The sequence below is a fragment of the Morus notabilis genome, unplaced genomic scaffold, assembly GCF_000414095.1.
Source record: "Morus notabilis unplaced genomic scaffold, ASM41409v2 Scaffold1379, whole genome shotgun sequence".
Taxonomy (NCBI): Eukaryota; Viridiplantae; Streptophyta; class Magnoliopsida; order Rosales; family Moraceae; genus Morus; species Morus notabilis.
In genome coordinates, this window is record NW_010360711.1 from 210216 (window position 1) to 235858 (window position 25643).

At 35.2% G+C, this 25643-nt stretch overlaps 5 protein-coding genes across 5 annotated transcripts; 1 reads left to right on the plus strand and 4 right to left on the minus strand.

The window, feature by feature from the left end:
- Positions 1-484: 484 nt before the first annotated feature.
- Positions 485-1720, minus strand: LOC112091399 (E3 ubiquitin ligase BIG BROTHER-related-like). The gene has a single exon (XM_024164959.1). The coding sequence runs from the start codon at positions 1349-1351 to the stop codon at positions 650-652; it is 702 nt and encodes a 233-aa protein (XP_024020727.1). The 5' UTR covers positions 1352-1720; the 3' UTR covers positions 485-649.
- Positions 1721-2605: 885 nt separating this feature from the next.
- On the minus strand, positions 2606-3847 carry LOC112091400. Its single transcript, XM_024164971.1, has 3 exons — positions 3750-3847; positions 3504-3604; positions 2606-3245 (listed from the first exon to the last, which is right to left on the minus strand). The coding sequence occupies exons 1-3, from the start codon at positions 3845-3847 to the stop codon at positions 2653-2655; spliced, it is 792 nt and encodes a 263-aa protein (XP_024020739.1). The 3' UTR covers positions 2606-2652.
- A 3142-nt stretch (positions 3848-6989) lies between these two features.
- LOC21396547 (proteasome subunit beta type-3-A) lies at positions 6990-10327 on the minus strand. Its single transcript, XM_024164953.1, has 7 exons — positions 10173-10327; positions 9877-10058; positions 9652-9759; positions 9437-9526; positions 8615-8699; positions 7949-8043; positions 6990-7305 (listed from the first exon to the last, which is right to left on the minus strand). Exons 1-7 carry the CDS (start codon positions 10176-10178, stop codon positions 7257-7259), a joined length of 615 nt encoding a protein of 204 aa, XP_024020721.1. The 5' UTR covers positions 10179-10327; the 3' UTR covers positions 6990-7256.
- A 3630-nt stretch (positions 10328-13957) lies between these two features.
- On the plus strand, positions 13958-22783 carry LOC21396549 (beta-galactosidase 16). Its single transcript, XM_024164961.1, has 19 exons — positions 13958-14131; positions 17047-17142; positions 17253-17365; positions 17833-17899; positions 18685-18777; positions 18867-19010; positions 19567-19661; positions 19810-19915; positions 20026-20110; positions 20203-20321; positions 20421-20585; positions 20683-20864; positions 20935-21026; positions 21158-21267; positions 21438-21530; positions 21614-21727; positions 21802-21947; positions 22148-22511; positions 22676-22783. The coding sequence occupies exons 1-19, from the start codon at positions 13958-13960 to the stop codon at positions 22781-22783; spliced, it is 2466 nt and encodes an 821-aa protein (XP_024020729.1).
- A 139-nt stretch (positions 22784-22922) lies between these two features.
- LOC21396550 (N-glycosylase/DNA lyase OGG1) lies at positions 22923-25643 on the minus strand. The gene is made up of 3 exons (XM_010097118.2): positions 24691-25643; positions 23956-24166; positions 22923-23458 (listed from the first exon to the last, which is right to left on the minus strand). The coding sequence occupies exons 1-3, from the start codon at positions 25413-25415 to the stop codon at positions 23204-23206; spliced, it is 1191 nt and encodes a 396-aa protein (XP_010095420.2). The 5' UTR covers positions 25416-25643; the 3' UTR covers positions 22923-23203.

The following is a 25643-nucleotide window of genomic DNA, read 5'->3' on the forward strand; positions in this document are numbered from 1 at the left end:
ACAACAACTATATATAATCCTATATTTTTTGTGTGAATTATCTTTTTTTTTTTTTTTCACTGATGCGTTTAATATCTTATTATTGATTGACATTACGAATTATTAAACACTTACGTACCAAAAATAAAAATAAAAATTCATAACCACGTTTGGCCTTTATATTTGGTGAATCACATAGATAAAATTGAGATTGTTTATCTGACGATCAATTTGATTGCTTTTCTTCAATACAGCTTTATGCCCTATACTTAATTTCATTGTTTACGGATGTCTAAGATCTGATTACGTTCTATTAAATGTCCCAGCAAAAAAAAAAAGAGACCAAATTATAAATACTACACTGTATAAACTCTTTTTATTTTTTATTTTTTATTTTTAAAAAAACATAACACTCAATGCAAGGAAAAAATAAAAAAAAAATAAAATGTGGGCTAATGAGATCAATGTTATGCATATATCTAGCGTCATTAACCTTGGCCATGTATACGTACATCATATTCTGTTTATTAAATTCTTCCCCAATATCATTAAATTCAATAACAAGCACTTTTGAAATCAAATCAACCAATTAATTAACAATAAAACAAGAACATCAGATAGAACTGACCATCCTGAAAACAACAATTATAATAATATTATAATGATATAACTATTTAGTAGTATTCTTGGGCGAGGGTGAAGAAGAAATTACTTCAGTGCTGCAAATAGGGCAAGATTTCTTGATCTGAAGCCACTTGCTTATGCACTCGGAATGGTAAGGATGTTCACAATTAGGAAGACTAACGAGCTCTTCCCCGTCTTCATACTCAATCTGGCAAATCACACACCGATCAGAATCGTTAAAACTACTCATCATCTTGATGTTCTTGTGATTCTTATTATTGCTATTAACCGATGACGTCGTTTTCCACACGATTGGATGCAAACAAGAAGAGATCTCATTCATAGAAAGCCCTCTCTTCTCAACTCCTATGAACTCTCCTAAAGCAATCAACTCCTCGTAAGTCAGTTCGTCCACGTCCAGTTCGTCATCATCATCGTCGTCGCCGTCGTCTTCCTCCATGTCTTCCCCTTCATAGTCGTCGACGTCGTCCTCATCAAGAAACCCTAGCTCCGGTCCGAACCCGCTGGATTCGAAGAACTCGTAATCCTCCTGATCGTAGTTGGTATCGCTCTCGCTTTCGATGCTTTCGAGCGTAGAGAAGGGCGGCCGGCTGTCTTGCTCTTGGAGGAACTCACAGCGGAGTACTTCGTCGAGGAGGGTGAAAGGGACTCTAGGGGGTCGTTGATGGTGATCTTGATTATGATGATCATTAGGTTGTTTGGTGGCTTGATCATGGTCGTCTTCCATGGAAGGAAAAAAAAAAAAAAACGCGTCACAAAATTTTGATGCGTATTATTTCAGATAAGATGATTAGTACGGCAAAAAGTGTAGCGTTGCTCTTTGGGGATATATGGTTAGACAAAATTGGTTTTGTTTTTGTTTATTGTTGAGGTTTGATTGGAGTGGAAGCAACCTCCGTGGAAAGCAATGGGAAAGAGGTTGTCAAGAATTTTTCTTATATTCTATATTCTTGACCAACAGGTACTTCCTTGAAATTCAAAGTCTTCTCTCCAACAGAAGCCCAAATAGTAAATTGGGGTTTTCTTTATGGAGAAGATGAACAAACCTTCAAGAAAGGCAAAGGAGATTGAGATGATATTTGTTCTTGTACTTGTCATGAGTTTCAACGTTATACCAAGTTTCAAACTTTGAAATTAAGATTTCTATAACCCTGTGGCTACTTTTCCCCATCTTTTAGGTAAGAACGTCGGTCCACAGCTGCCTTTCATGCGCAAAAATTTCAATATACATTTATTATATGTCATGGATAGATAGGTATGAACACAACTTTTAATGGCTTGAGGATAAGCTTGGACGTGTGAAACAGATCATAAAATAAAACGAGAGGCCAATACTTTTCTTTACTTAACATATAAAAGGTCTTTTGTCCTTGAAAATAAAATATAAGAGAAGTTTCTTTTTGCTATATTATATATAGGAGAATCAAATAATTTTGCTACAGCAATAATTTTAGTTATGCTCTAAATTAATATTCGTATATCATTAATTTCTTGTGATTTGTTGCTTCTTCCAAGTTCTAAACTTAAATACGATTGCTCTCTTCCAAAATAAATTCCCCTCAATTATGCGACTTTATTTTAGATCATAAAAGAAAAATAAAATAGATAATGGATTGGGTAAGACTCAAAGTGAAAATTACATTTCAAAGGTAGCTCATAAAATAGATAATCGATTGGATAAGACTGAAGTGAAAATTACATTTCAGACGCTCGCGTTTGGTTCACGGATTCAGAATTATGATTCAAAGTCATTCTCGATTTACGTGTGTTTTTTGTGAGAGAAAATGCTGTAGCGAACTACGAACCATGATTCGAACCATGACACGAATCCTCGTACCAAAGGGTTTCTCACCCTTTTATTAACGTTGTAATACAAACTACAGCAGCAAAACTGCAAAAGGGATAAGGGATTTTCTTTTTCAATAAATAAGATCATCTTCTTTTACACACGGTACATTTTTCTTTTTTTGAGTTTTGGTGGGTCAATTTTATAATGATTAATATACAGTTTTAATTAGTTAGTTCAAACTAACCTTCCATTGGGCGACTTCTCCTTCGTTGAATAATTCCTCCCTTATATATTGTGCCTTTACGCACAAACTTGGATGTTCGAGTCACCCTAATGGCATGATCAACTCTAGAATTATGATCATGATCATGATTATGATTGTGATGATCACCAAGTTTGATATTATAACTTCTTCTATTTCCATGTCCCAAATGATCTTTACTGATCCCAGCACCAATTCGATGACTCCTAGGCCTCAGAGACTTTCTCAATTGGTCACTTCTGTAATCCCTTTTTCGACGAGATAATGATGAATCACTCTTTTCCTTATACATGTCATAATCACAAGAAGCAAAACTAGTTTCTCCATTATGATGTTCATCTCCTGCTTCAGTGCTACTTGTATCGACCACTTCGATGTCTAGTTTCCGCCGGCGGCGACGGCGTCGGTTAGTTCTGCCGCGCAAATTACGAAGCTTGAGACACAAGAAAGTGCAGCAGCAGTCGCAAACAGAGAGACAAGAAGCAAAGCATGCCCAGAGCATTCTGCAGAGGCTCCAGCTCACACATTCGCATATTCCCAGTTTGTGTAGCAAGTATAAGAACAAGAGAACTGCACAAATTGATTCTGATCATAAGAAAACAAGGGAAAAAGAAAATAGTGTCCCAGTTGATATAGTAGTTAGTACTTTCACCAAAATTAAGCCCACCCAACTAAGCATTTAGAAGTAGAAACCTCTTTTTTTTTTTTTTTTTTTGGTCAGCTATATATTTATGTCCATAATATTCAGATGGAAATAATTTGTAACAAACATGTTGGCAAGTGATCTTAAAGTCTTAGACTTTTGAAAGAACAAATCAAGTAACTTACCAATGTAGAGCAAAACAAGTACCATGGCCATCTTGAGCAGATGGGAGACACAGAAATTTTCGATGTAACAGATGAAATCCCATGTTGAGCCGCAGACCGAGCTGATTGAACCCATATATATATATCAAAACCTCATATATACATGATTCAGGATAATTATTATAAAGAAAAATAAACGAAAGAAAGATTAATTTTCACTTTAATATTAAGATTTGAGATTTTAGAATCGAGAATTAAGGTGCTTACTTGCAAGATTTTCCTGCTAGGAAATCTAATGGGGAACCAAAAATATCCCCAATGACTTTGCCAAACCCCGAAAAAAATGAACTAACGACGTTGCCCATTAGGATCAGACAGCAAATTCTAGCACATCTTCTTGTTTCTGCTGTCTGGTACTAATATTATATCCATAACTCTTTTTAGTCTAAACTCCTACAATCTGAAAACCAGAAAATAAATAAATAAATAAGATATAAGATGCATTTTTGCAGTGAACATAACTTAATTTTGAAAGATAGACAAACTTGCTAATTTCTTTCAAAAGTTAATGAAGTTAAAAAAAAATGGCCGAGTAAGGATTAACAAGGAAACTAGTCCTCTTGCTCTCTTTGAACAATCTCCACTGCATCTCACTTATATATTATAATACAAATAAGTTAGATTCGCCGATAGAAACGTAACAATTGAAAACTTGTTTATAAATATACACATATGAATTATAATGTTATACTAAATATTACTTGTGCGAAATCTCTCTTCTTCTTCTACATGCGTGCATTGCATAACGAACTGATGGCAAAATGAAGTTCTATCCCGTCCAACGCAGAGAATGTTGTTCAGTTTTGTGGATACGAGAGGCTTCAAGATAAAGGCATAGGAGAGAAGTATGCAAACAAAGACGTTGTTTGTTGAGATCTTACCTTTTGGGGAGTTTTTTGTGAGAGAAACAATTAACTGTCTTGTATTTGTATCTATTTGCAGGGTGAAAAGCACTGAAGGGGATAAATATTTAACCAATTTTACAAGTAAAAATGCTTTCATCAACGCAAGAAATGACGATGAGGAAGGGCCAGTGAGAGGGAGATTCTCATATGGGTATTGAAATTGAAAATAACCGACTCTGACGATTGATCTCATGTATGGCATTACTTGTTGACAAGTTATTCCGACAGAATTTGCAACTGAAATACGAAATAGCCCAGAATTTTCTTTGTTTGGGCCTTACCTTGTTTGATTAACTTGAGCGCCTGTTTTAGGCCTGCCAATCTGCTCCTTTTTTTCACTTTTTTTTAAAGAAAAATAAAGATCACTTTTTTTTTAGGTATTTATAGAGGAGAAAATCTGATCAATGGCCCATTATTATATACACGGTTTGATTCAAAATTTTAATTTAAATTAAGATATAAATTTATATAAATTTTTTTTATTATAATAAAAAAATTAAATATAACTGTTTTTAAAAACTTTTTATCGTAATAAAACTTAAATTGATTAATGAACGGGCCTTAATATTACTTATCTCAACTTTCACAATTTAGGAAAATGGCCGGTGCTTATAAAAATTAAAAATTAAATCCCATTTATTTTACTATTCGAGTTTAAAATTTAAATTTTATTATACTTTTTATTGTAATAAAACTCAAATTGATTAATGATCGGCCTTAATATTACTTATCTCAACTTTCACAATTTAGGAAAATGGCCGGTGCTTATAAAAATTAAAAATTAAATCACATTTATTTTACTGATTCGAGTTTAAAATTTAAATTTTATTATAATAAATTTTTAAAAAATAATCACATTTAACTTTTTTATTACAATAAAAAACTCTCATATAAAATTATATCTTAATTTAAATTAGTCCGTTTAGTTAAAAAATTCGTTCTCTGATTCTGATTCGAATCACGTTCTCTAATTCTGATTCGAATCATGGTTCATAATTCTCTACAATATTTTATCATCATTTCCGATCAGCGGGCGTTTCCAATTTTATCCTCATTTCACACTCCCTCTTTCTCACTCTTTTCCTTCTCTGTCTAATCGCAGTTTCTCTCTCCCTCTCTCGCAGACTCGCTCATCTCCCTACTTCTCTCCTCTCACTATCCTTCTCGCAGCAAAGGGAGGCCAATGTCTCTGTAATCGCGATCTCTGATCTCCGTCGTGTGACAGTCTCCATCGAGATCTAGAGGTCGGCTTCATCTGAGAACAAACAATTAGGAATGATTGAGCAATCTTACCTGATGAAAGAAAAAACCGGTGATTGTTTGGAGTCAATCACTGATTTAATTGAGTCAATCATTGATTGACCATCAACAACACTCTTCCCCTCTCTCCATAGATGCTTGAAGCTGGGTTGTCAAAATAGGAAAGGAAGAAAATTCATGTCGAGACGTTATGTGATCCAAACACGAGAGAGAACAATTCTCTCTTCTCTCAATTAGATATTTTCTGGATCTCGAGAAACGCAACGAGAGAGAGAGAAACGGAGGGAGGGAGGGAGCGCTTGACTTGCCATAGACGCAGGCAGAGGGAGAGAGAGAGAGGCCGTTAGGATAGGGGAAGGATCTAATGGTGTTTCCGTCTTTTTCAGCACCTTACATATTAAGGGGTAGCCATTTGCCTAATTTCTTAAAAGGGGACATATTTAATCAAAAAGCTGTATGAAAACGGCCATTTTGCCTGTTATCCCTTCATACAGATTACAAAATTGCTTACGCCTTCAGTTAGGGTCCGTTCACTTCGCTGATTCGAATTTGTAATTCGAGTTGAGATGTGATTTTATGTTAGAGCTTTTTATTGTAATAAAAAAGTTAGATGTGACTGTTTCTGAGAGCTTTTTACTGTAACAAAACTCGAATTTTAAACTCGAGTCGGCGAAATAAACAGAGCCTTAATGTGTTGTTTTTTGATAGCACAGTTCATGTGTCATTTGATATGCAACAATGGAGGTTTTTTTTTTTTTTTTTTTTTTTTTTTTTGGTGGAGTGGAATATGCAACCATCGAGTTAATAATAAATAAATACAATAATTGCGAAAAGTAGTTCTCAAGTTATTAGACTAAAATTCATGCTCATGTATATCGTTTTTCAGTGTCATTCTCAGACACTTCAAAGGACGTAGCCTTGTAACTGGGAAGGGAAGGCTTTGGAAGGTCACGTTATCAGTTTATTGCCCTATATGACAACGATTAAATGCTCTCCGGATTTTTATTTTTAAAAGGAGATACGATTACAATCATCAATATTAAGGAGACGTTTAGTTCATGAATTAAAATTATTTTTCGATTTACATGTATTTTTTATGAGAAAAAATACTGTAACGAATCATGAACCATGATTCAAATCGGAATACGAATTCCCTAACCAAACAACCTTTTAGAGATTCGAAACGAGGTTTTAACTACTTTTTCCCCTTTTCCTTTCATGAGGAAACCGTGTCTAGGTTAATAGACTGAGCTTAATCAAGAATTTCTAGTTAAAAGGAACGGCTGAGAATTTTTGTAGCTAAAAAGCTCTGCATTCCAACAATTTTTCTTACTGTGAAGACAAAGTACAACCACCGATAATCCAGTTTTTAAACATTCATCAGAGCACACGAATAATTCGTCGGAACAGAAAATAGGCCCTCTTGGTCACCAAATAAGCTCATGACTGCCTATTCCAATTGGTAAGCTAAATAAACATGAAAGGAAAATAGACGGCCTAAAGGAATTTGGAACATATAGCTCAGTTCATTTCCAACCTTCAGCGAAGCTCAATCCATTCTTCCCTTCAAGATCCTCTCGGTCACTTCGGTGGGTGTTCTGCAACAAACACCAACAAATAAGTTCAACAATACATATGTTAGACAATGTCAACCCACCAAAAGGCTTCGTTTGGTAAGAGGGAAAGAAGTGCATATAACCTATGTGTGGAAAATGGAAAGGAAAGAAATAATCTCCCTATTTTTATTATTATTATGTTTGGTATGGATCCCCCTCCACTAATCTCTTCAAATTGGGAAAGATTAAAATTGAAATCCCTAACCCAATCCATTCCCTCCTATTCTCCCACCTACCAAACAACCAAAGGATCCTTCCATTAATCCCCTCACCCCTCTCCGTCATACCAAACAAAGCTATGACTAATGTTTATATTTTATTTTTCATCTTTTGAGCTTAAAAATATGCATTCCTTGCACATAATGATTTCAGCTGAACCATAACAAGCCTAATTACGCCTCTATCAGAGGAGAAAACAGAACCATGAATGAGAAAAATTTAACTGTTCATGAAGACTCTTTCATGGCTAGTTAATTTCTTTATCATCTCTCATCCTTCTAATCAATAACGTGCTTATGAGCAGTAGGAGAAAACCACAGTATAACTGTCGGTCTTTTAGGATACATTACAAGGTTTGTGAAAATATTTCTGGTAATAATAAAGAATGAGGTTTAGAAAGGCTTACACAACATAGACATGGCCTCCCCATCCACTCAAACAGTCTCGATTTACTGATGATAGCAGTGCTTGCGAGACAACCTCAAATAGTTCCTCTGGTTCCTGAGAGACGATGAGATGTTAATATCATTACAGTGCCCTTCTGTATGAGAATCGACAAAAAATATTTTGAAAAAAAAAAAAAAAAAAACGATTTTTAATCGAGAAATAATAGAAATTAGCAGCAATATTGTTAAGTTAATGGCATACTTTTATAATAAAAAGTAATATTAGACTCATGCACGCCTCCCTCAAAAGTATTGTCAAGGGGCTTCCATTTGATAGTATGAACATTAAACTTCAATCTCTTATAAACATAAAATATAACGTAGGGAGTCTTTAGGGTTTGTTTGGTTCATGCGTTCAAGTCAGTGATTTTGATTCAATGGCGGGAGCTTTGAGAGAAGAAATTTTTAAATTCAAATTCTTTGTGAGATAAAAAATGTTGTAGCATAATCAGAATCATGGGTTCAAGTATATGTACCAAACGAGGCCTTAACATGTGAAGTTACTCCAGTTCTTGAAATTAATAGCATTTCTAAGTTTATGAAACTAGGAAACCTAAATAATAATAACACGAACGTATCGACAATATTAATGTCAATCAAAAGGGAAATTTAAGATGAACACATACCAAGTCGGGCTTGAACATCGCCTCACAAGCACCATACAGGGACTCAGATGCAGTTCCAGCGACCACAAAATCTTTTGCCAGTTCCCTGCACAGAGCATGAAAGTAATATCAGGAAAACCCCTTTTCCTTTTGGCTGAACTCCCATGTTAGAAGGAAATTCCGTTGAAAAAAATAGGAAAGTAGAGCAATACAGCACCCAAAATTTATCTACACCTTTCATCAAAATTTATTAATAAATAAACAATGAATTTTCTTATCAAAATCTGCCTACATCTCAGACAACTGAAATGTGCAAACAAACAAAAGTATTGAAAATTGATCATTAATTCCATTCAGCACGGTTCTAAGATGTAATTAAAACCACAACTCTATACCAAGACAAAGTGGGAATGAACAAGAACAATAAAAGCCCCCGCATTCCACTAATCGGAACTAATAAGAACTTACAAAGGAAATAAGACTAATTACCTAAGTAACTAGAGCCTGGTGGAAAATCCCAACCTATACACCATCAACGGAAGAACTCGAAGAAAACATTTTAAGGATATTTGACAAGCAAAGGTCCAGAAAAGGCTAGAGCATCTAAGGAGAACCATAGTATCACTACTAAACTACGAAAGCAACTCAAATTTAACCACATTTTTGAAAAGAAAAGATAATAATCTTCTCAAAATGCAGTAAGCCGATAAGCGTAAACAGCTATGAAATGTCAAAAGCAGGTATTTACTTAAGGAGCCTAAAGGTGTGAAATTGAAGTTTTCCTTTCAGAAATTTCTTCTACACAAATCAGGGGGGAAAAAAAGGACACTAGAATCAACTTACTTAGCTCCAATTGAGTCCATGGTGCAAATGAATGGCTTGTCCTCGTCACTCAATCCAGCAATCACAGGTTGACAAAAATATGGCCCAAACCTAAATCACAGAGAAAAACAAAAATTAACAAATCTTCCTCTTTTTGCTCACATTTTGTTCCTGCACGATTAGTCAAACAAATAAAAGTAAAAAATGAAAAGAAAATAACAGAAAAAAAAAAAAACCTTTTCTCGTAAAGAACAGCGGAGACAAGGCTGGCAAAAGTCTCAGGCTTCATATCCCTCTCCTCGCGAAGTTGATAAAGCTTGTGCCTGAAGACGAGCCTCTGATACCTTTACCAAACCAAAACCAAAACCCATAAGATCACTACAAATACACAAAAATTCAAAATGTTCTAAGAATGAAATTGATTTCAAATCGAAGCGAATATCGGAAAATGAGCTTCGTACAGAGTCTGAGCGTCGGTGGCGAGGCCGGAGAGGCCGAGGTAGAGCCTGTCGTGGATTTTGTAAATCTTTTGGAAATCGGTGGCGATTGTTTGGAGCTGAACTCCGAGCCTCCGATCGCTGGCGATGGCAAAGCAGTTCTTCCCCACCATGGCTACTAGGGCACTTCCATTGTACTCGAAGATCTGTTAACCATCAAATTTTTTGCAGTAACAAGCAGATGCGAATATATATATATATATGTATATATATGAACAATACAGTTGTGAATCGATATAGAATGCGTTGTAAACACTCACCGACATCGGAGACTACAGGGTTTTCAGTTTTCTCAGATAATTTCTTTGAGCGAGAGTTTGGGAGTTCGCGATTGTATACGAAGGCGATGGCTTGGGGCTCAATCTAAGACTCGCTTTTCTTTTTCTTTTCTTTCTATTACTTTTCTTCTTCTTCTTCGTTTGTTAGGTCTACTGCAGATTGCATAGTTAACAAACATGGGCCGGGCTAAATTGAGTATTGGGCCCATCGGCTGATTAGTGGGTGGGAACAACAACTTGATACCCATATTATTCGATTAAAAGGAGAGAAATAGCGTATAATTAAGGGAGAAGGAGAAAAATATGTCAAGAATTGAGATAAATTAAAATTAATAGGTTAATAGTTTATATAAGTTAATAAATAGGCTAAATTATTATTTTTTTCCATAATATGTCTGGTTATGAACCATAACTTGACAAGTTATTGTTCATAATTCACGGTTTTTGTCCATAACTTGTCTGGCTATGAACTATAACTTGACAAGTTTGTCCATAATTTATCTGATTATGAACCATAACTTGACAAGTTATGGCCTATTAATTTCTATAACTAAAAATTGGCCTTATACTTTCTTAAATTTTTTATATTGGTCTATTTTCTACTATTTCCGTATAATTAATTAGTAAACTGATTAGTAGCATATTTTTTAAAAATAGTAAATTATAGTATAATTTAATATTATAAGTTTTAAATATTATTAAAAACTTAAAAATACGCCTAAATCTCTTTTTCCGCTTCATTCTTCTCCTCTAAATATCTATTTTTTTTTAGAAGAAATAGTAAATTATAGCATATTTTTTTAAAATAGGTAGATTATAGTCAAGTCCACTATGGCTGGGACCGGCGGCCGACTCCGGCGACTGGAGACTATTTTCCTCGTTACCATATTCCCCTACTGTGAATGGAACTCATATCGTGACCAATTATTTTCTCAGATTCCCCATCGCAAAGCAGCCCTTGCGATTTCCTAATGTCCGGATGTGCGAGAAGATAGAGAGAGATAGAGAGTGTCGACAGAGATCGGGATTGGAATTAGAATCGGGCTTCAAACTGGAATCATGATGGAACCTTGCTAGATCTGGTTTGAAAGAGAGTGCTGAAGCCATCGCCCTCGCCATTGAAATCGTGCGGCTCCTCACCAGTGCTAGAGATTGCGATGAGAGGGAGAGAGAGTACGACTGGGTAAGAGAGAAAGGAGAGAGAAGTGTATGGGAAGAAGAAAAAAAATGAACCCTAAAATAGGGGTAAAATTATAATAAAACATTTTAATTCTAATTCAAAATTGAAATATGCTATAATCTATCATCATTTAAAAAACCTGTAATTTACTTTAAAAGAGGGTATGAAAAATGTTATTCTCTGCATTTTCTCTAAAAACAAGATCGGTTACAATACCTATATACTCTAAGAGATATTTTTAAAAAATAATTAAAAAAGTCTAGTTTACAATAAAAAAAAATGATTGTGTGCGTTTTTTTTTTTTTTTTTTTTTTTTTTTTTTATAATTAGGGGCATCTTCCACTTGAAATAAGTGAGTTAAGACACATACCATGCCCTGTTGAAATATAGTAAAAAAGTTATAATATTTTACAAATAATAAAAATTGTAATTATTATTATTACCTAAAAAAAATTGTTAAGTTATTATAATAATCATTTTAATTTTATCATATACATTATATAATAATTATGTTATATATCTACAGCATATATATATAGTCATTTGCAGTTTTATTTTTTTCTTTTTATTTTTGGCTATCGTTTTCCTCTATAATTTCAGTTTTTCCCTTGTTGATGTTTGCTCTTTTATTGTCGTGTTAACTTTAGCATGACTTTTTAGTTCTTAAGATTTTCTGTTGTCGTTTTCAACCTTTACTATTTTACTGTCGTTAATGTGTTGCCGGTTTTCCATTTATTGTCGTTTTTTCTCGTTCCTTGTTTTTTCTAGTCCTTTCCCTTTTTCTTTTTTTGCTCAATTCTAGTCCTTTCACTTTTATTGCCTTCTTAACATTTTTCTTTTGGGTTGGCCGTCGTGGCTATTAAATGATCTTAGGCCCCATTCACTTCGATGATTCGAGTTTAGAATTTGAGTTGAAATGTGACTTTATGTGAGAGTTTTTTACTATAGCAAAAAAGTTAGATGTGATTGTTTGTGAGAGCTTTTTACTGTAGAAAACTCAAATTATAAACTCGAATCAGCGAAGTGAACGGGCCCTTAGGTTTCTGTTTTTTCTTCATTTGTCGCTTGGCTCTTCGATTGTCGTTTTCCATTTTATTGTCTTTATTATTCGGTCATGTTTTTACCTTTTATTAGTTCTGTTGTGCTTTTGATTTCCCAATCTTGTTGTTTGCACGTTTGTTTTCGTTTTCCGTTTGTCCTTTCAAATTGATTGTCTTTTTTCCCACTAATTGTTGTTTTAAAGTTTTTTGTCGCTTCTCCTTACTATCGTTTTTTTACCTTTTTTTTTTAGTCTTCTATTTATTTTTTCTACCACTGTGGCCACTCTACTTGACCTTCAAGATGTTGTTTCAATTTGCACTTTCATTGCCATTTTAAGTTGTATTATTACCTTTTTTTAGTTTTCAATGATAATTCTTTTTTTGAATGGTTCAATAATAATTATTTATTAGTTTGGCCTTTCCATTCTTCTTTTATATTTTATTATTGTCACTTGCTTCTTTTGCTGTTGTTTTTTTTTTTTTTTTTTTTTTTTTTTTTTTTTTTTTTTCACTTGCGTCTTGGACTCACTATGACGTCGTTCCCCCCTTTTTCTCCCCCTTTACTTCCCTGTTTCACACCTCACTTTAAGTTCAAGCAATTCATATATGTATAATAAAACTCTTTTGCTTCTCTTTTTCCTTTAATTTATCCCTTCATTCAACCACTATAGTGGAGTGGAATATTTCTATACTTCTTTCGTATTTAATTATGGTATTAACGGATAAAGGAAAACTATGTGGCTCTAGCATAAAAATTAAAAGAGTTTATCTGATAAGTCAAGTTAGTTTTATTAAAATTTTTAGCCTTAGATTATGTTAAAATCACATCAGATTGAAAAAATATGCAGAATAAATAGTTTTTAATACAGAGTCATCGACTGAAAATTAAGAACTACGGGAGAAGTTCTCAAAAATTAAATACCAAATCCAAGCCAAACTTTGCCAAATACTCTTCTAAATCTGTATACCTTAAATGCAACAAATACATAAATGCACTTCCCTTAAATGCAGCAAATGTAAAATGCACTTCCTTAGATTCTTCTTTTTGAAAAGGACATTTAGCCCTTTTCAAGCAAAAAAATCCGGTTAAGAATTTTCTTCTTTGTCTACCAATGTGGCTCGCTGCTATTGGATTGGACTACAATTTTTTGGCTTCCAAGATTGAAATATATTGGAGGTGTTTTCGGTCTTTTCAAAAGCAGATAAACATATGCACGCCAGAAAAGAAAAATGGTAACGTCATTTCTGTGAACCTTAACATATTGGTCACAATAAAATAATTTATTAATATCTTCCGAATAATAGGTACTTGGCGTCAGCCTCTACACATACAAACAATATTTCTCCAGCCATCATATGAGTTGTATTATATATCCTTCGGTAACTGCGAGACTTACGCTGGGATCATACCCATATATATATATATATATATATATATATACATACATACACACACACACACACACATACATACACCAGCATATATAGCTCGTGAACTTCACAAAGCATCGAGAGAGCTAGAAAGAGAGAATTGCGTGCATGTGGAGATGAAGTACTGGCTGTCGTTCACGTTGTTTCTGTGCGGTTTTGCATTGTCGTTTACTGTTTTCTGCAAAGCTCTTGCCGGAAACGTGACGTACGACGGGAGGTCTTTGGTTATTGATGGCCAACATAGAATTCTTTTCTCTGGTTCCATTCACTATCCTCGAAGCACTCCTGAGGTATTACTACCATATATTATATATATATACGTATATGTATACGTGTTTACATTTATATATAAGCACATGGATACATGCTTCTTCAATTTTATACTTTAAAATGTTATTTTCTAGTAGTGTTGTCCGTTTTCTTTTTCTCCTATATTCTTATTTTATGGATGATCGTCATTGGGGCTTCCGTTTTGTGAAATGTGGATTGGCTTGGTTCATAGGAATAAAGTTATACCCATTCATTTTACTGATTCGAGTTTATAATTCGAATTTTATTGTAATAAAAAACTCTAAAAAATAGTCACATTTAACTTTTTTACTATAATAAAAAGTTCTCACATAAAGTTACATCTTAACTCGAATTAAAAATTTAAATTAGTAAACTAAACAGACCCTTAATTACTACAGAGGAGAGTACGCACTATCGAAATCATCTAATTCTTGTTGTCCCAAGTTGGTAAGAAACGAGATATATACTATGTGTTGGAGAAAATCACGAAGTTAACGCCAACCGTTTATGTGCGTGACTTTTAGTGTGTATACATAATACATGCATGTATACATAGACATAGTGTGTGTGTGTATATATATAATATGTATGTATATATGCATTTGTGTATGTATGTATATATAGAATACTCCAAGTGAAGAGTATAAATGAATTAACGTTTCAATATTAGTATCACGTCTATATATGTTACGGTGTTCGATCCCTATTAAAGCATGCTCATATCCTACAAAGAAAAGAACAAAACACGCACTAAAAGTTTATTTAGAAAAACAGATTGTTAAAGATTAATTTTATGATTAAAATCTTATATCATCCTAATTCCTTACTATATATCGTATAGTACTTTTCTTTAGTTCTTTCTATATATATATATGGTCTCCCTTAAAAAGGGAGGGGAAATTTTTTCCTCTTATGATCATGTTCAAAATCCCTAATTCCCTATATTTCTTTTGCTCACAATATAATCTTGTCGATTAGTACATTATCTTTAAGAAGGGTCTTCCTTATTCTTAATTTTCTGGGTTTTTTTTTTTTTTTTTTTTTTGAAACTAATATTATGGCGAGATTTCGTGCACGTTGCCTTTTACTGAAAAATAGTCCTTAATTATAGAAAGGACAGGAACTCTCACTGTATAGAGGAATTTTCTTATTTTGTATTGAAAAAGGAAACATGAAGCTTTGATAATGAACATAGTTATCTTTTAATTTAGATGTTTTTTTAATGCAAATTTAAATTTATGTGTACGTTTGTTGTCTGCCGGATCATTAGCCTTGTATTGTGGTGTTTTTTTTACTCTGTTTTTGTTCAAATGCAAGTTCTCTGATATATAGGCAGTGTTTGGAATTATCCTGTTTTTATTTTTTACGTTTTTTAAAAAATAAAAAATGAAAATGTTTCCAAAAGGACAAAAAACAGAAATGAAAACGATTTTTCAGTTTAATGTAAAATGAGAGAAATGAAAAAATGACTTTTAGTCTTTTTTTTTTTTTTTCGTTTTCTCCTCTCTCGAGCAGAGAGAGAGAAAGAGCGACATTAATGGGTTTTTTTACACTGAAAATAATCTCTTGATAAAACTACCAAACGCATTTTTAAAAATGATTTATGTCTGAGATTGAAAACGTTTTCATTTTCATACAAAAAATAAAATTATTTTAGAACGAGTTCCAAACGCGCTCATAGATTTTTATTAAAAAAAAAATTTAGAGGTTTGCAACTTGCTAGATGGAAAACCCAATGTTGATAAATTCTCACTACTCTATAGGTAGCGGTAAGCGCTTTTGGTATACCGACTAACAAATAGTTTCATCATGGAGTAAGCGTATGACTCCATGATTCCTTCTACTCTCGGCTTTTGTCTTTGTTTGTTTATGAACTAAGATTGTTATTCCTGCTCATACTTTAGATATACAACCAAATATCCTAACAAACCCAATGAAAGTTTATCGGCTCTTACTGAAAAAAAAAATCAAAAACAAAAAAAATTGAAAATTGAAAAAGTTCCTACACTTTCATTAGCTTATAGATAAGATTAGACCGAAACATACCGTCCCAAAAAGCTACGGATATTATTGCTAAATTTTATTGAAATATAGCAAAAAATTTAGGATATTTAATAAATTGCAAACTTGATATGGTTAAAATAATTACTACCTAATTTTGTATTTTAAATTTGAGTAATTGTTATATAATTTTTGTTATTCCTAAAATATTTCAAAACAAAATTACTAATTTCAAATTTACTCATAAATTTGTCATGAAAATCAAAATTTTCGGATCAAATCTGTTATAACCATGAGTTCCACTGGAAAAGATTGGAGATGCAATTCAAAAAGTTAACATAATAAGTGCAGTAGTCAATTCTCTTATAAACCCATCATAGATCGTATTTGTTACCAATGTTGGACTTGTTCGCACTTCTAACAAAATCATTGACGTAAAGCAGCAAACCAGCTCTAATACTGCATTTCAAACTATATATGAAATATGCATTTTTATTTAAAAAAAAAAAAAAAAACTATGACACATGTGAACGTTGTGCAGTAATTTGGTAGCATACTGTGTTGCAATAACCGGGTGATTTTAGGTGAAAAATTCGATCCCGTCAAAATTATCAATGATGATAAATAGTATTACTCCTTTTTTTTTTTGGGTTTAAGTACAGTGTCTAAGCAATTACCTTATGCTTCCTCCAATCAGAACAACCATAGATTTAAGAGTCTATTTAGTTCGCTGATTCGAGTTTTTAATTCGAGTTGAGATGTAACTTTATGTGAGAGCTGTTTATTGTAGTAAAAAAATTAGATGTGACTGTTTCTGAGAGTTTTTTACTGTAACAAAACTCGAATTCTAAACTCAAATCGATAAAATGAACGGACCTAAATAATTTTGTTAATGATACGTCGTTTCCTGCAGATGTGGCCATCCTTGATAGCCAAAGCGAAAGAGGGAGGTATAGATGTAATACAAACATACGTCTTTTGGAACCTTCATGAACCCCAACAAGAAAAGGTGACCTCAAGCTCTTCTTTCTTTTTTCGTCTTAAATTTTTGTTTATGGTCTAATATCAACAACTCTTATATAATGCTAATTCTGTAACTGAGTAATCTCTATTTTGCAGTATGATTTTAGCGGAAGAAATGACCTTGTAAGGTTCATTAAGGAAATTCAAGCACAAGGCCTCTATGTTTGTCTTAGGATTGGACCCTTCATTGAGGGTGAATGGTCTTACGGGTACAACTTACAACTTAAAAAAAAAAAACACTTTTTGTCAACATTATCACTAAGGGTTCGTTTAGTACGAGAATTCAAATCAGAATGATTCTAATTATGATTCTGAAATTAGAACTATGATTCATAATTTTGAGTTCAAATCATTATTCTGAAACAATGATTCAGAATCAGAAGTTTGAATCACCTTGAACCAAGAGGGGAGTGGTTTTAGAATCATGATTTTAGCTAGTTTAAAACTTCACATCAGATTTCAAATCATGATTTATAATCATCCAAACCAAACACTGATTCTGAATCATGATTTAAAATCACTGTAAACAAACACTGATTCTGAACAAGAATTCAGAATCATGATTCTGAACAAGGATTCAGAATCATGATTCTGAATCCATCTACCAAACGCACCATAATTTATTCTTTCACTTATGGGAAAATACTTTAATAAAAAAAATGTTATGGTGGTGAAGGGGTTTTCCGTTTTGGTTACATGACATTCCGGACATCGTCTTCAGAACTGATAATGAACCCTTCAAGGTACTATTTTGTCATTTCACTTCATGGCCAAATTTGTGCACAACTTATTTGTAGGGCTGTTCATAAACCTGAACAACCCGCAAACCCAACCCACCCCGCCCCAACCCAAGTCGAAAAAATCAACCCGCAGCATTATTTTTAAATTTGCGGCTCATTATACCTCTGGCCCGAAGTGTTTGGGGCGGATTGCAGGTTGGGCCCATAACAACCCGCAATCCCCAACCCAACCCGCACAACATACCCCCAAGCTTTTGGCCCAAGCCGAACTGCCTAAGTTCTACCCTAGGCTCATTAACATTAGGGTTCACAATCTCATTCTCGGTCTCCCCTCCCGTGAACCCCCTATTCTTGCCTCTTCCTTTTCAGTTTTTCCTCTTCTTCCCCTCTCGTGAACCCCCTCATAACTCTCTCCTCATTGCTCAGTCATCTCGGCCGCCGTCTTGCCCACTTTCTCTGGTGCTCTCTCGCCGGACTGATAAGCATGGTTACTATTTCTATTTAATGATGAAATTTGAATATTATATTGAACTTTAAGTCTTTGATTTTTTGAATGTTGAAACCGACCACCCAACCCACCCCGCACCGCCCCAACCCAACCCGAACAACGTTGGGTTGTGAAATTTTTCTAACATCGTTGGGGCCAAATATGTGCAACTCGCACCCTTTGGGGCGGAGAAAAAAAAGTCCTACCCCGCACCAACCCAACCCATGAACAGCCCTACTTATTTGGATAAAAATATTATTATTATTATTAATATTATTATGTATGTTTTGTTATATAACAGAAAGAAATGCAAAGGTTTGCAACGAAAATCGTGGACATGATGAAAGAAGAGAGACTGTATGCATCACAAGGTGGGCCCATTATACTGTCACAGGTAAAGAATCTAAAACAAAAATCAGGCTTAATCAGTTGGAGTGCACTAAACTTGGGTTAATTAAAAATGGGAGTGTATATGTGTGTCAGATTGAGAACGAGTACAAACTAGTAGAAGAAGCTTTTCATGAGAAAGGAAAGTCTTATGTTCGTTGGGCTGCAAACATGGCAGTGGGGCTTCAAACTGGTGTCCCCTGGGTAATGTGCAAGCAAGATGATGCTCCAGACCCAGTTGTGAGTTTGATTTCTTTTGTATTAATTATTCCCTTTTTCACTACTTTATTTTTATCAAAACATACTGATCTGACTAAGACTAAGAAAACAAGAACAGAATAACAATTTAATCACATTAGGAAAAAAAAAAAGTGTTATTTTATCATCCACATAGCTACATGAGCATAAAACTATTATGGATTCATCTCCTAACAGTTTAATCTTTTGAGAGAAATATTAAACTAACATAGTACAAAAGGTCCTGAGTTTAGACCGCACTCTCCAAAATTCTCACCGTGTGGTCTTTAATATTGGCGAGTATTAGAATATGGAATTATTTTGTTGATTTACATCCTAACAGTTTAAGATTTTGAGGGAATTGATAAACTAATATGGTAAAAGAACATGAGATACTCATTTTAAACTTGTTAGTATGTCCCACAAAATTACCATAATCAATTAGACTTTTAATATGGTAAATATAAAATTATTCTTTGCTCATCTCGCTTAAGCTTTTAAGAGAATTTACCAGCCAGATAACTCACATTGAGATAAGTAACTTGGATGAATGTTGCAGATCAATACATGCAACGGAATGAGATGTGGAGAAACGTTTGCAGGACCTAACTCCCCTCAGAAGCCAGCTCTATGGACTGAGAACTGGACAAGTTTGTACGTGACTAGCAATTAATGCTCTATGATTCTATCAAATGCTAATGAGATATATGTTATAATATGGTTAATCAATATTTCTCCAACACAAATAAATACTTCCTTTTGTTTTATTTTATTATAATATTTTCTTTTTATTTGGTTCAAGTGTTGAAACCTATGGTGAAGAACCATACATTAGATCACCAGAAGAAATTGCTTTCCATGTTGCACTCTTCATTGCCAAAAAGGGAAGCTACGTAAACTACTATATGGTATGAAAATCTCCCACCTAGGAAAACTTTGTTCTTCTATTTGACAATATCATATTATATTATATTCTGCTTATGTTACAATCTAATGTTTTTCCCCTTAAAAACTGTAGTATCATGGAGGAACCAATTTTGGAAGATCTGCCTCTGCATTTGTAAAAACAAGTTATTATGATCAGGCTCCTCTAGATGAGTATGGTAGGTCCTAATAAGTCACATAATTGATTTTTATTGATATTCAACCCAATTAGCTTTTTTTTTTTTATATATTTATTTATTTAAATTTCCAGGTTTAACCAGGCAACCAAAGTGGGGTCATCTTAAGGAATTACACGCTGCAATGAAGTTATGCTCAAAGCCTCTAACTTCTGGACAACAAACTACTCTCCCTTTGGGTCAACTGCAACAAGTACGAGCACCAAAAATCTATCAAAAACAATAAAAAAAATTAATAAATAAATAAATACATGATCCAGTAATGCCAAATATGGTCGATCTTGTTTTCTAGGCCTATGTCTATGGAGACTACAAATCAGGAGATTGTGCAGCTTTCTTAGTCAACAATGGAAGCAAAGATGCTGAGGTCCTCTTTTATAATGTGTTGTATCAGCTGCCGCGCAAATCCATTAGTATCTTACCGGATTGCAAAGCTGTTGCTTTCAACACTGCAAAGGTAATAGAAATTGGCATCTCATAATACTCTAATTTAAGAGGTTTTGCATATGCAGCTACTAATATTATCAGTCCAAAATATTGATCTTGTTGGACAGGTAAGCACACAATATGATACAAGAACAATGGTTCCATGTGAAAAGTTTGGTTCAAAGGAGAGATGGGAAGACTTCAGAGAGGCCATGCCTGACTTCGACAAAACTTCTCTAAGAGCAACCGTGTTACTAGAGCAGATGAACACAACAAAAGACGAATCTGATTATCTTTGGTACACTTTAAGGTGACCAAAGAGTCGGCCAAATATTTTTAAACTTAATCCATATGATTTACTGACGTTTCTTAAGTTTCAGGTTTCAGCACGATTCCCCGAATGCTCAGGCTACGCTCAATGTGCAGTCTTGTGGACATGTTTTGCGTGCATTTGTAAATGGACATTTTGTAGGCAAGACCCTTATTATCTTCCTTGAAATCTTATATTCTCTCACACCAAGGTTTTTTTTTTTTTTTTTTTGGGCAAAAGCCTTCTTTGTAGCTCTTAATCAATACTTATGGTTTACCATTCTTACTTCTTAGGATCTGAACATGGTTCTCACAACAATCCAATATTCTCACTAGAGAGCAATATTACTTTGAGTAAGGGAATGAACTATATCTCTTTGCTCAGTGAAATGGTTGGATTGCCGGTACTTTTCAATCTCCACTCTAAATTCTTTCGTTAGTTTATGCAACATTTAGCCAGATAAAGACTGTCATCATGATTATACAAAGATCTGTTTGTTTCTTCTTTATTCTTGTCCCCCATTTGAAGCTACTATTTGGTCTGAATTTTGTGCTATGCGTTTTTGATGTGAAGAATTCAGGAGCATATCTCGAGCGAAAAGTCGCCGGACTACGCAGTGTGAGGATTGAAGGTAAAGATTTCAGCAGATACTTGTGGGGTTATCAGGTAATTGTCCAAGAAGGATCTGCCATACTATTTTTCCTTCCTTTTTTTTTTTTTTTCGTTGACTGACAAACAATTTTATGAAGGTTGGATTGTCAGGTGAACAACTGCAAATCTATTCAGATCTTGGATCGAGAAAAGTTGAATGGAACAAGTTTGGAAGCTCGGATAATCAACCACAACCTCTCACATGGTATAAGGTATGAAGATAAAGAAATGTCCTAGTTATCACATAATGTACTTTCCAAGTCATTTTCTATTTTATTTTTGGCAGATTGAATTTGATGCCCCTGCTGGAAGTGAGCCTCTAGCATTAAACCTTGGTTCCATGGGAAAAGGTCAAGCTTGGATCAATGGTCAAAACATCGGCCGTTACTGGGTCTCTTTCCACACATACAAGGGGCAGCCATCTCAAACTTGGTAATAAGGCCTCTCATCAGTAGTAACCCCAAAACAAAGAGCAACGCTAGGGAGCACCACATATTAACGGAGAGTGAGTCTCACAATATGAGATGGGACCCACTTTCTATTAGTTGTGTTGCCCCCGAGCATTTTTTAAGCGTTTGTATTAATCCCTTTAATTTAGGTTCACTAGAAATTTACTATATTCTCAATTTTAGGTACAATGTCCCTCGGTCCTTCCTGAAGCCTAGTGGCAACTTGTTGATTCTTCTGGAGGAAGAGAATGGGAATCCACTAGGGATTTCTCTGGATAGGGTTTCAACAACAAGAGCGTGTGTGAAAGTGTCTGAATCACACTTACCCCCAGTGACTTCATGGTTGGTAGAAAAGCAAGGTGGAGTAAAGAAGAACAATAGACAAAAGAACGGTCGGAAAACACCGCCGTACGTTCAACTCAGCTGTCCCCGAGGAAGGACGATTTCTAAAATCCTATTTGCAAGCTATGGAAACCCTGCCGGTGATTGTCAAAGCTATGCCCAAGGAAGCTGCCACGCATCTAATTCCAAAACAATAGTGAAGCAGGTGAGAGTTCTTATGTTATTATTCATTAATCATAAAATCATATATACACATTTGAGTACTTCTATTCTAGAATCTAGTTGTTACTTGAGTTTTCTGATATGAGTTTGATATATTCTATATCCCATATTGAATTAGATATTTTGTTGAGTGATTTGTGTTCTCAGGCTTGTTTGGGGAAGAGAAGTTGTTCCATCTCTGCATCAAATGGAAAATTTGGCGACCCATGCCCAGGACTCCTAAAAACTCTAGTGATTGATGCACAATGCAAATGACAGCCTGGTTTTTCACACTCCCTCAGAGAAGGATTCGACGACCACACCATTCTCTCTTGTTCTTTGATATCTATGTGCAACAATCAATGTACCAAAAAAAAAAAAAAAAAAAGATCATTCTAATAAATAGATTGCATTACTAATATTATGAGTCTCAACACAAAAATAAAGAAAAAGGGGATTTCAAACTGTGGATCAAAGTGATTGTGCACGGAAGAAGTCGTGAATAGACGCCTAAGGCTAAAATGGTCAAGAAAAACCTAAGTTGCACAAACCCGTTAAGTAAATAAGAGCATCGATGTGAAGAATTGTACTGGTTTATCCATTTATATGCGAAAAAATGCTACTCTACACATACAATCCCTGGAGCCAGAAGACTAAACCTAAAAATCAATCATGATTCCAAAATTTAATTACTAATCAATCATCAGCTACAGTTTCTGCAATAGTGTCTGCTTCAACATTCTTTCTCTTAATGGATTTCTTCCTGTTTGCATTTGAAAAGTGTGATGGTAACATAGCCTTTTGTGAAGGTAATTCTGCAATAAAAAGCATCGTCTGAGCCCACCCGGCATACTTCCCAAACTTATTCACGAATGCCTCCGCCACACGGCTGCAAAGCTTAGGTGTCAAATGGGCACCAGCTAGCTCTGGTAAGAGGTATCTTATAGCAATCTTCCTCAGCCAAGAGAGCACAACAACAAAAAAGAACTTGCTAAGTCAGAAATTCTTGAACTAAAACTCAGAAAAGAGATACAAATGTTAGATGAAATAATATTCATTCAAGGTATTGGATTCGAGTCAATCCCACTACGGTGGGCAAGAAATATGATCAATCCACTTCATGATACATCTAAATGCCATACAGGGGAATGTCTGTCTTCAGTCCCTAAGATTATCTCGGTACGACACTCTCTATGCCTGTAATTCTTTTTCTTTAGCAAACAAAATCAACAAAATGGAAGTTTTTCTTTTTCCATGGCTTTTCATTTAGGTGAATATTTGACTAGAAGCAAGTAACATAGAACACACAAGGATTGTGCTAAGGTATTGATCAACCAACACAAAAAGGAGCCATGTTAGATGTTCTAAAGTTTTACCATCTTCACAGTAACTCAATGTAGCTAGCTCACAACATCATACTTTCGTCTTGAAGTGAAAGATAAGCATACCTGCCACACGTGAGTGTCAACAGGAATGGCATGGTGTTGATCAAGAGAGAAGAGAGCGATGCACGCCGCAACTTTGGGACCAACCCCAGGTAAAGTGGAAAGGGCATAAATAACGTCTTCAAGTTCAGAATCACGAAGAGACAAAAGCCACTCTTCACCTCCACCATCTTTTGATTGTAGCTTTTTCACAGTGCCAGTAATGTATTTGGCCCTGTCCAGACCACCCCATCAAGATAAAACGCCAAGTTAGATCATAATCTTACAACAACATTTTTCTCGACATGGTCGACTAACTTAGCATGGAAAGAGAGAAAGTTTTCAGCATCAATCAGAATACAATCGTGCAAGCATTATCAGGTAATCTTATTCAGACTCTATTATTGACCAAAAACATAAACTTATATAAGAATAACCAAAAAAACTTAAAATGGTGCCAAGTTAAGTTCACTTGAGCAGTAATATTGAGTTATGTGGATCCTAATTATGGTCTTGCGAGACATGAGGTGCGTAATTCTCTTGTAATTTTCTTCTTTGTTACGGTGAAATTCTACGGCCGCTGAAAATGAATGTAACTCTTGTCACTGTAAATTTTGTGGGCGCTTGTTTGTCTTATACATATATATACAAGTGGTCAAAACCAGTCAATAAAATATAATTAGCATGGAGATTTACATAACAATTATCATAAAACAAACATAAATGATAAACCAATGACTAAAATAGATATTTACCAACCTATAACCAAAACCGGCGTCTCTAAACTCTTGCTCCGACAGCGTTGACAACCGCTCCATAGACGGAAACTCATGAAAGTCAAAACCTTCAACGGTCCCTAAATAATTTCCCAACGACGAAACGAAGTCCACCATCTTCGTTATTCTCCCGATATTGTTATTGGAAGAACAAAGAAACTGAACCAAGCACTCAAAAGGGTCTTGCCTGAGCACCCGAGCGCCGCCCAAATGGCGGGCCAGCTCGGCGAACCTCGAGTCCGAAGCCGAAAAGACCTCCCACATCTCGGCAAGCGAAATGCTCGCGTTGAGAAAATCCCGCAGAGCCGATTCGGCCTCGGCCTCGGAAGGCGTGCGGTGAAGGCAGAACGAAACGTCGCCGTTGGAGGCGTCGTGCTTGAGGGAGACGAGGTGGGGCCCGACGGCGCCGGTGTACTGGAGAGGGCCGGTTTTTCGCCAGCGGAAGGTTTGGCCGGTGGGGAAGGTGAGGGGCAGGGAAAGCTCCGATTGGGGGAGGTTGAGAGGGACCCACGCCCACTTGGTGGGGTCCACCGGGATTTTGGAGGAGTGATGGCGATGGGTTTTGGGGATGGTTTTTGGTTGTGGGGTTCGTGGTGGTGGTGGTGGGATGGTTTTTGGTTGTGGGGTTGGTGGTGGTGGTGGTGGGATGGGTTTAGATTTGAGTCTCTTGCTCATGATTGGGAGAGAACCGGGCTTCAAGGAGTGCATATTAGATGGTTGTGGGAATTGGGGTTCTCAATTGAAATCTCTCTCTCTCTAAGAATGTTATGTTTAGAGAGAGAGAGACTGATAATTGGAATTTCGTCTGTTCACCGGCTTTTGTTTCTCTCCCATGTTCCACCACGGCCGGGCTGCGGCTGTTTGACCGTTGGAAGGAAGGGATGAAGTGGGGAGGAGGGAGCAAGGACTAATACGGGCTCGACTTTGATTAGTTCT